We start from the raw sequence: 11,749 nt of genomic DNA, 5'->3' as shown, positions 1-11,749 counted from the left end.
GACATCAATTTTTTGATACTGAATACTTATCGAACTGTACCACTCAAATTATTTATCCATTTTTAGTTAGATGCTACCACATTATTAGTTGTTCAGGCAAAACCTAATGACCATAACTAACAATATAACACCAACAAATGCTAACCATCACAAGTGCTGTGACATAATCTCCCCGACACAAATTAATCTCTGGGCCTCTGAGAAGCGATTTTAAGAAACCGTGCGATCCCAAACCAAATTTTTCCCTCTATAAAATCACTCATTTAACCATTTAGAAATCTGAAAAAACTCCAAATCGTTCTAAAATCCAAAGCTATTCACTTTCATCTGCTCGCTTTAATCCTGCATAGAAATAATGTCAAAATCAACATAATAACCAAATAGGATAGGTCAAACTATGAATTGAATGACTAAGGGGTGGGCACTGTATGAGATGGGTTAGTATTAATTGACTTGAAATTCTAAGAATGAATTCAGTTGTTATTTTTCATTTTAGGAATTTCAAGTTCATTTTATCGGTGAAATTCTATTCCGCTATCGCACCATCTGCTATTGGCATCACTACAGTCCAGGTTTTCCCTCTTATTTTAGTTTCTCATAGCCAGTAATAACAGCCACTTGTTTTTGGTCTGCTACACATCAAGTCGATCTTTTGTCCATGGCGAGAGAGATGAAGTCACACATGTTCAAAATCCCAGTTGTGAAGTAATAGCATTTTGATGATTGAAATCAGTGAAGAAGTACTATACAGTACTAATCCACGAAAACACCCTCAAACAAAAGAAAGATTGACAAGAAAACATAAGAATATAAAGAGATCTCTCAAGACTCACGGAGGCACAACCAAAACCTAGCTAAGCTATCAGCTTCGTGACCGCCTAAGCCTAACATTACCATGTTGATCATCAAAAGGAAAAGCCTACAGACTTGGCATTAGTACCATTGTCACCCATATCCCATAGGAGGATTATGCCTATCAATTGGCAGCTTTATTTTGCCCAAGGAACCTGCAGGAACAAGCTTGAGATTCTCACAATGGCATATCTCAATCATGAATCCATCTGGGTCATTGAAGAAGATATATTTGATCAATTTTTGTCCGATTTTTATCATCCTCCACTGTCCTCTTCATGTACTTTATGTTTAGCTCCTCCAATTTCTTCACCATTGCATCCATGTCCTCACACTGCAACCATTAAGAGTTCATATATAAATGACCAAATCACTAACGACTTCATAACACCGAACAACTTTAACGTCTTAGGATGGGTACGAATAAGACCTTTTTGTTTCAAGTATGAACAAGAATCAATTGTTTATATCAACTCCAACATCCCCAAAAGCATATTGTTCTATTTAATTGTGTCAATAATTAAAAAAAAATATTTCATACAAACTGTTTCAGTGAAAGAGATGTTTTCACCAGATGGAACAATAACTCAGAGACTTGAATAAATAATAAGACTAGACAATTAAACAACTCAAGTAAAAAGAACACAACCTTTTGCTGACGTAATGTAAACCTCTCCACTGAGGAAACTTCACTGCGTGGCTTTTAACGTAGCCAACACGAGAAATCAATCCAATATGAATAAAATGAGTTTACAGTATACAAGTAGTGTTGTTCATAACAAACACATTCACTTAGCAACAAATGCTAACTTGATTTACAACTGATCTAACTTTTTACTTAATCATCATTCTATCAACAAGAGCCAATCAACTAATCTTCCTCTATCTCAACGTCTCACTGATCTTGAGAGTGAATTATGAACATGAGAGATTATGCAATGGAATACATGAAACAAGTAGAGAGTTTTCTGAAACTGATTTGAACAAAAACTAGTAGTTCAAGAGAGGACAATTTTATGCATGAAAAAACCCTACATCTAATTTCAGTTTTGAAACCTTTTATAAGAGAGGAAAACTCCCCCTCAAACAAATCTTTTCTTAATTAGCAAATAAGATAAATATGGAAAGATGTTTAAAACTGAAATCTACACTTCCTATTTATCAGCCATGCATGTCAAAAATCTTTAATTCAGATGTGTATACCAAATCAATTTAATCGACATGCATATCAATTTAAATCATCTAGCATGATATGAAATGAATACCACTTATACTCAAGATTAGTGAGAGTGATCCTCCTTGATTTTCTCTTGATGATCCGACCTTGCAGACTTCTTTGATTTTCTTTAAGCCTCCGAACAAATAGAAGAGATACTCTCCTAAGCTTTGCAGTTTCTGATTTCCTTGTGACTTTGGGAAAGTCGTGTGTTGAATAGGGATAGTCCAATGTACTTACAATCTCCCCCTTTGGGCATTCCCATTCAACACATGACTTTCACATTCGAACCCCTGCATGTTAGATTGTATAGATCACAACAGATAGTAAAAGGTGCTTCTTGGATCAGGAATCAATTTCCATCCTTTTCCAGATCCAAGTTGCCAAAAATAAATTTCACATAATATAGTAATAATAAGCATCCCAAATAGTTTGTGCTTATGCACTTACAACCCCAAAAGCAAAAAGGAATATTGTCCAACAGAAATTAAAATGCAGAAACATAAATTTCAAAATAATAAAAAAAACTTTACTTCTCCCCCTTTGAATGGGAAGGCACGACGAATTCCTCCATAAGCTTGGTGACAGTGTCCTGAAACTCCTCGCTGTCCATTGAAGCCGAGCTCTCCTCCGGTGCGCCGGCCTCCTGTGCTGCGGTGGATGGACCGGGAGCGTCAAACCCGGGAGGGTGGCGCTGCAAGGTCCGGATCTCCTTGGTGAGGTTGGTCAGGGCATGATGAGTACGAACAAGAAGAGAGTGCATGTCGTCCATGTCGGTAGTGAGGCATGCAATCCACCAGTCAGCCACCAGGATCTGGTCACGGAGACTATCCAGAGAAACAGGAGGATGAGGAACAGCAGAAGGGACACCAGAAGAAGATGGGCGAAGAGGAGGACTCCGACTTCGTTCACGGGGCATGCCGGGATGGAGAATGCCAGCTCTGGCAGCAGCCTGACGGCCCTCCTCTGGAGGAGGAAGGCGTCGATGTCCACCAAGACGAGTAGTTTGTTTTGTGCGAACCATGGTGAGAGAAACAGGAATTGAAAAACTCTAAACACTGAGACAAACCAGAGTGAAATCCGAAAAAAAATCATAGGTTATATATAGAGCAAACCAGTAGGGTTAGAGAAAATCAAGAGACATATCGGTTGGAGATATCGTTTCCAAGAAGAGCAATTATAACAAGATATGTTACCGAGATACACGCATGCAAGCAACATCTCCCCCTCAACTGAGTCTTAATCAATAAGGAAATTAAGCGCAGCCAGATGGCAATAAAGGAAGGAAACGAAGAGACAAACCAATGTCCATAATCAGCAATAATATCACACTATCGTGTCCTTGGTTAAGAATCAAGGGAAAGAATGCAGTTGTCATATTGAAAAGAGAAAATATAGCATAGTTGAAACCCAAAGAGCATTAATCAATTAATGAAAGGAACATAAGTCAAGGTATCAACCACGATGTATTCCATCAACAAATTGAATTGGTACTCATTTTTAGACATGAAAGAGTAAACCGGTGAATGAAGTGAGTATGAGCAGTACATGGGGCTTAGAAACATGTTCGGTGAAGGAGAGAAGAAACGAAGGAGAAGAACTTCACACATAGACTGAGCTCAGAAAATCTCCTAGGAGAGGTAGGAAAGATTGTTCCCAGAGACTTATTTTAGTTGAGTCATAGACTTCTTTATATTGTAAACACTAACTCATGTAACAAGACCTGTCTTAGTAACTCCCAGACCAGACGGTCTTAGGGTACTAAACATAACAAGGATGCTCCAAGAAGAGGGTCTCGAGCTGTTGTTTGAATTTTCAGAATTTATGTACGAAAGTCACCTACCAACTCGTTTCTTGCAAACCTTGGAAAGTATACCACAACTAAGACTTGATTAATTTGAGTGAAGGGATACACATATCCATTCTCGTTTCTTACAAATCCTTGAAAGTTCACCACAATAAGGACCTGATTACTTTGAGAAGAGGGAGTTAACCATCTGAGCATGTTAAGCAAGGTTCCTACTTCACCTATTCTCCCTTGACAAGGAACAAGAAACATGCCACCACATACCGCTATAAGTGAATAGTAAAGTTACGTGATTCAGTGACTAAACCTGAGTACACAATTTATTTGTCCAGAATAAGGCATGGCAATAAAGGATACATAGCTGAATAGATGTCCATTTCACTAGTGATTGTGGTCAAGGGATACTAGGATCACAATTTTTCTCAATCAACAGTGGACAGTCATTCATGTGCCTTAATGCTTAGAACAAATTCCTAATGCATTTCTCAACATCTCAAACCTAGTAGTGTCAAGTGGTTTAGTGAACAAATTAGCAAGTTGACTTGCAGTGGGCACAAAGCTTAACTCAAGTATATGTTGCTCAACCAAATCCCGAATAAAGTGATATCGAAGGTCAATGTGCTTTGTTCAAGAATGTTGAACATGATTTTTTGTGATATTGATGGCACTAGTATTGTCACAGAAGATAGACAACTTACCTTGAGAGATGCCATAATCATGAAGCATTTGCTTCATCCAAAGCATTTGTGTGCAGCAACTTCCAGCTGCAACATATTCAGCTTCTGCAGTAGATAGAGAGATGCAGTTTTGTTTCTTACTGTGCCAAGCAACCAGATTGTTGCCAATGAAGAAGCATCCCCCAGAGGTACTCTTTCTGTCCTTTAAGTTTCCGCCCCAGTCAGCATCAGAATATCCTGCAATTTCCACATTAGTGTCAAAGGTATAGAAAATACCACAGTGAACTATACCTGAAATATATTGGATGATTCTTTTGACAGCTTCCGAGTGTGATTCTTTGGGATTTGATTGAAATCGAGCACACACTCCCACACTGTAGGAAATGTCAGGTATGCTAGCCGTGAGATAGAGCAAGCTGTCGATCATACTGCGAAAGAGTGTGGGATCAACTGATTTCCCATCCTAGTCTTCGCTCAGCTTAGTAGTGGTACCCATGGGATTGCTCACTGTCTTCTTGGATTCAAGACCAAATTTCTTGATCAGATTCTCTGCGTATTTGGTTTGAGAGAGAAATAGACCTGTATCCATCTGCCTTACTTGCAAACCAAGAAAAAAAGTTAGTTCACCACACATGCTCATTTCAAATTCACTTTCCATGACGGATTGAAACTCTTTGACAAGGTATCTGGATGTGGAACCAAAAACAATATCGTCAACATACACTTGTGCAATGATAATTTCATTTTTAGTTCGTTCGATAAACAATGTTTTATCAATGGACCCTCTAGTATACCCTTTTCCTACAAGATGAGTAGAAAGCCTCTCATACCAGGCTCGAGGAGCCTGCTTCAGTCCATACAGGGCTTTCTTGAGCCGGTAGACATGATCTAAGTTATATGGATCTTTGAAACCTGGAGGCTGTTCCACATAAACTTCTTCCTGAAGAATCCCAATCAGAAAAGCAGTTTTGACGTCCATTTGAAATAATTTGAACTTGAGATGACATGCTACGGAAAGGAGCAACCTAACTGATTCTAATATAGCTACAGGAGCAAATGTCTCGTCAAAGTCAAGACCTTCAACCTGAGAGTATCCTTGAGCAACTAGTCTAGCTTTATTTCTAATTACATTTCCTTTTTCATCACTTTTGTTTATGAAAATCCACTTTGTTCCTATAACATTGCACTTACTAGGTCGAGGTACCAAGTACCACACATCATTCCTAGTAAACTGATTCAGCTCATCCTGCATAGCACTAATCCAGTTATCATCCAACAAGGCTTCCTTAATATTTTTTTGGTTCAACGATGGACACAAAACCAAAATGGGATATAACATTCATGCTTAGCAGATTTTTTGTAACAAAACACAGTAACACATTCTCTTGACTTACCTCAAAGGGACTTACCTGTGCTGTAGCTTTTCTCCTAGTTGTCGGTCCATCTGTTAGATTTCCGATGATATCTTGACTGGAGTGGTCTTTTTGAACTTGCTTGAACCCTCTCCTCTGAGTGGGAGCCGGTTCAAAAATACTGTCAGGGAATTCCTCTTCCTTTTCCTCAGTTGGAGCTTCTGTGTTCAGTGTTTGTGTGACAGAGGAGGGAGATGGATCTGCAAATGATTCTTCCCGTTTCACACATTGATCATCAATAGAGACATTAATGGATTCCATAATAATTCACGTTCTTTTATTGTAAACCCTATAAGCTCTACTATTTAGAGAATATCCCAAGAACACACCATCATCACTTCTAGCATCAAATTTACCAAGGTGCTCTCTATCTCGTAAGATGAAGCAAGGACTTCCAAAAACATGAAAGTATCCCACATTAGGCTTCTTACCTTTCCACAGCTCATAAGCTGTGTGATCAGTACCTGGTCTGAAAAAGACTCTATTTATCGTATAGCACGCAGTGCTGATAGCCTCAGCCCAAAAGTTTGTGCTTAGACCTGCAGCATGTAACATCACTCAAGCCATGTCTAGCAATACCCTATTTTTCCTTTCCACAATGTCATTTTGCTGTGGAGTGATTGGAGCTGAGAATTCATGTGACACACCAAGGTTATGAAAATAGTTAGAAAAAGCGGAATTTTTAAATTCCGTACCATTATCCGACCTTACTCTCACTATGCTGGTATTAGATGACTGCTTCTCAATGATCAATTTTTGACTCAAGTTTTTAAAAGACTCAAACGTTTCAGTTTTGTCTTTTAAGAATTTTACCCAAGTGTATCTTGAGAAATCACCTACAACTACTAGCATATAGCTCTTACCTCCAATACTTTCAGATTGAGCTGGTCCCATGAGATCCATGTGTAGTAGCTCCAATACCTTTGTGGTTGTTGCAGAATTTATCACCCTGTGAGCTGCCTTTGTTTGCTTTCCAATTTTGCAGTCCCCACATATCTTATCAGATTTGCCCTTTAAATTGGGCAAGCCTCTGACACATTGCTTGGAGGATAATTTCAGCAAGTCCTGATAGTTTACATGTCCCATCTTCCTGTGCCAAAGTTCAAAGGTCTCCTCTGTGGATTTTACAGACAAACAGGACTGCAAGCTGGAAGATTCATTAGCCTGAATATGATAACAGTTATCAACAGATCTCTTACCTCCCATGATACCTTCTCCTTTCTGATTTAAGACCAAACATCTCTGTTTGTTAAACCACACGTCTTCATAGTCATCAGCCAAATAACTGACGCTAATCAGATTTGCAGTTAAGCCTTCAACGAATAAAACATTTTTAAGGTTAGGTATACCTGGAGTGTTTACTGTGCCTCGAGCCAGAATATTTGCTTTTCTTCCATTTCCAAACGTGACCGATCCAGTTGTGTTTTCATCCTTAAAGGATGTAAACCAGGTTTTGTCTCCAGTCATGTGTCTAGAGCAACCACTGTCAACATACCAGAAATCTCGTCGCTTGTCAGCTAATGCAGTCAAGGTTACCAAATAAGTAGCCTCAATGTGAGAGCTTTGTTGAGCTTTGCTTGCACACGCGAAAAGACATGTATCATTAGTTTTATAAGATCAAAGACATTTACTTTCATTTTTCTTGGTCTAGACCTCTTTTCTTCTTTCAGTTTGAAAGTTCTTCTTATATACAATTTCAGCTAGTCTGTTAATGAGTTCTTTTTGTTCTTTAAGTTCAAACTGTTGGGATTCAACCGTACATTTTTCTTGAGAAAACTGTGAGTTTGAAAACCTTTCATTGCACCTAAGTCTGATATGGCCTATCTTACCACAGTGATGACAAGTAGGAATAAAAGTTCTAGAGTTTGCGTACCTGTTTTGACCAGTAGGGAACTCTTGGTCAATTTTTACCTGAAAGTTTGGGTTTTGTTTGCCTTCCTTCACAATCTTGACATGATCATCAATGTAGACTTCTTCCTTTTCTACAGATGGTCTTGATGCTCTTACGAATTTAGTACTTTTGGAATTCTCTCCAGTGTATCCTAACCCATAAGTGTCATGAGGAGCTTTTCCTGATCCGAGCAATTTTGACATGGAGCTAGAGCTGACATCAAACTTGGTGAATCTTTCTATTGAGTCAATTTTAACTCATCTTGCAGAGACTCATTTTTAGCCAACAATTCCAAGTTCAATGCTTGTTGTCCTTTAACATCCATTTCCAGCAATTTGATCCTCTTGAGATACTCATCTTTTTCAGTCTTCAATGTCAATAACTCTTGGTCATCTTGTAGATCACTCACATGTTTGCTTTCCTCTGGTTTCCATGCAGATTGTGAGGATTCCAATGGATGCTCCACTTTTTCTTTTTCAGTTTTCAGAAATTCTACTTCTTTTTCCAAATTCAAGTTTCTAAGCAGAGTTGCCTTTGAAGCTTTGTAGAGTTGTCTGCAGCGAACATTTGTTTCATCATCAGAGAAGGCCTCGTCACTGTCTGAATCAGGTAGAAGTGATGATACAAGAGCCAGATTTTCAACTTCTTGAGACTCATCATCACTCCAAGTTGAAAGAAGAGACTTGTTGTTGCTGTTTCCATGCTTTCTATTTCCACAGTCAGTAGAGATATGACCATAGCCACCACACTCATAACATTTAGGTTTTCCTGAGTGGGTTCCCTTGAAGCTTCCTTTTCCACTCTTGTTGTTGTAGTCATTGCTGCTACTGCTTCCGTTATAAGAGTTTTTCCTAGGAGCATTGGGATTTCTAGAAGAGTTCTTGCTTTTGAGAAATCTTTTGAATTCCTTTGTCAGTAGAGCAAGATCTAGTGTTTCTTCTTCTTCTTCTACTCCTTTTACAGCCTTGAAGGCTACAACCCTATTTTTCTTCTCAGGTTTTAACCTCATCTCATAAGTTTTGAGATTGCCGATGAGCTCATCGAGTGGATACTCATCAATGTCAAATGAGTCCTCTATACTAGTGACTTTTGAATGAAATTTTTCTGGCAAGGCCTTGAGAATCTTTTTGACAATCCTATCTTCATCAAAAGGTGCTCCCAGACTACGACACTGACCGGAAATTTTAAGAATTCTACCATGGAAGTCATCAACGGTTTCATCATCTCCCATAGTCATAGTTTCGAACTCAAAAATCAGTGCTTGTAATTTTTGTGCACGTACCTTTTTATTTCCTTCATATGTAGTCTGTAGAAGGTCCCATGCTGCTTGGCAGTATCACAGTGACTGATTCTCAGTTTTTCCCGTTCAGATAGGGCTGTGAAAATGTTGTTCTTAGCCTTGAAATCTGCTTGCAGATCACGAACTTCCTCCTCAGTCCAGTCCTTCCTTGGTTTGGGATTGGCAGTGGAAGAGCTTTCTCCTTTTGCTTTTACCATAGGTACAGTCTAGTCATTTTCTACAATATTCCACACATGTTCATCTTGAGCATAGAGATATGATTTCATGTATATCTTCCACTGAGTATATTTTTCACACCCACCATCGAACCATGGAGGACTATTTATAGATCCACCAGCAGCCCTATCACGTGAATGTTCCATCTTTCCTAGCATCACTAGAAAGTTCTAGAACCCGCTCTGATGCCAATTGTTTTCACCAGATGGAACAATAACTCAGAGACTTGAATAAATAATAAGACTAGACAATCAAACAACTCAAGTAAAAAGAACACAAGCTTTTGCTGACGCAATGTAAACCTCTCCACTGAGGAAACTTCATTGCGTGGCTTTTAACGTAGCCAACAGGAGAAATCAATCCAATATGAATCAAATGAGTTTACAGTATACAAGTAGTGTTGTTCATAACAAACACATTCACTTAGCAACAAATGCTAACTTGATTTACAACTGATCTAACTTTTTACTTAATCATCATTCTATCAACAAGAGCCAATCAACTAATCTTCCTCTATCTCAACGTCTCACTGATCTTGAGAGTGAATTATGAACATGAGAGATTATGCAATGGAATACATGAAACAAGTAGAGAGTTTTCTGAAACTGATTTGAACAAAAACTAGTAGTTCAAGAGAGGACAATTTTATGCATGAAAAAACCCTACATCTAATTTCAGTTTCGAAACCTTTTATAAGAGAGGAAAACTCCCCCTCAAACAAATCTTTTCTTAATTAGCAAATAAGATAAATATGGAAAGATGTTTAAAACTGAAATCTACACTTCCTATTTATCAGCCATGCATGTCAAAAATCTTTAATTCAGATGTGTATACCAAATCAATTTAATCGACATGCATATCAATTTAAATCATCTCATCTAGCATGATATGAAATGAATACCACTTATACTCAAGATCAGTGAGAGTGATCCTCCTTGATTTTCTCTTGATGATCCGACCTTGCAGACTTCTTTGATTTTCATTAAGCCTCCGAACAAATAGAAGAGATACTCTCCTAGGCTTTGCAGTTTCTGATTTCCTTGTGACTTTGGGAAAGTCGTGTGTTGAATAGGGATAGTCCAATGTACTTACAAGAGATGAACCTGAAATGAGATGTGGTTGTCCATGGGATCCAAATGATCTTGATCAGGGAGCCTATCCTTATCTTTGGACTGCACCAAGTGAATCCCAACTCCATAGTTAAACAGCCAAGCGCCGTCGAAATCAAAAGCCGGTGGCCTCTCAATCTTGACAAACCCCAACATTTTGGTGTAGAAATCTACCGACTCCTCCACATTCCTACAAAGCCTCGATACAAGATTCAAGGCCATTAGAGGAAGCTGGTGCTCTTCCTTTTGATCTTTCCCTTCATAATCCTTTTCTTTGTGTTGGCTTTCCTCATTGGTAGATAACTTCTTCTCTTGCCCATTAGATTCTTCTTCCTTCATCTGCTGCATCTGAGACAATTTGTGTTTTCCTCTGTTTCAGGGTAATTTAGCTAGCTAAAAGCGGTGAAGGGGTTTTCTCTGTGTTTGCGGTTGAAGGGAACTGAGGGGAGTGGGTTTAATGTGGTTGTCTCAACTTCTACCAAGGGCAGATGGACAATGTGAGCTATTGGCAAGTGGTGAAAAGCTGCATGGCAAGAGCTTTACGTGTGATTTTCCTGCTCTTGCCACAAGCCGTTTCTAACTTGTATGCGGTGGCAACCTCTTTCATATTTGGAGTTAATGCTACAACGGAAAACCACGGTGGACGTTTCTTCTTCGGCTTTGCACATTGATTTTAGCTCTTAAAATGTTCACATCCTCATAATTGTAATGGCAAATCTGATTAAGAGAATACAAGTTGATACAAGTTCTGATTTGTTTGCTCCGATCAACACCTCATCATATCTATGTCCACCTCTGAATCCCCTACTTACACAATAAAGACGATGAAGGGCTATCTTTGCACACCAATCCCAGAGGAAGGAGATTGATGCTCGCTTTTGTTAGGATTGTGATCAAATATATCTGTTGAATATTGTTGCTTTTCTGCTATTAGCTTAATAAGGTCAGTTAGCAATCAGTTTCTTTGTGGCAAGTTCTCTTACACGTGTACCTCATCTGTTCTTTTCAGCTAGTATAAATATGTACTCAACTTTCATTTTGTAATCAACCTGATACGCAATACAATTTCTCTCTCATTTCCTCTGTATTTTCTGGGCTTCTCTATTAGAGCTTTCATGGCATCAAGAGCCAGGTTCGATCGGGATCAGATTTTGTGCCTAGCTAATTGAGGTTCATGGAGCTATCGTTCTCTTCTAGTTCTTCCTGCTAGTGTTGATTTCTGCAAAATCGAAGATTTCAACCTTGAGATAAGTTCATTCTTTAGATCTG

General features: G+C 38.7%; 1 protein-coding gene across 1 annotated transcript; it reads right to left on the bottom strand.

The window, feature by feature from the left end:
* Positions 1-945: 945 nt before the first annotated feature.
* Positions 946-10,853, bottom strand: LOC112199100. Its single transcript, XM_024340160.2, is given in 3 exon segments — positions 946-1,083; positions 1,085-1,186; positions 10,475-10,853. Coding segments are annotated over 3 exon segments (594 nt in total). The 5' UTR covers positions 10,829-10,853.
* Between the last annotated feature and the right edge of the window lie 896 nt (positions 10,854-11,749).

Source organism: Rosa chinensis, chromosome 1 (genome assembly GCF_002994745.2).
Source record: "Rosa chinensis cultivar Old Blush chromosome 1, RchiOBHm-V2, whole genome shotgun sequence".
Lineage (NCBI taxonomy): Eukaryota > Viridiplantae > Streptophyta > Magnoliopsida > Rosales > Rosaceae > Rosa > Rosa chinensis.
Note: the sequence above shows the minus strand (reverse complement) of the source record. Positions and strands in the feature narration are given on the sequence as shown.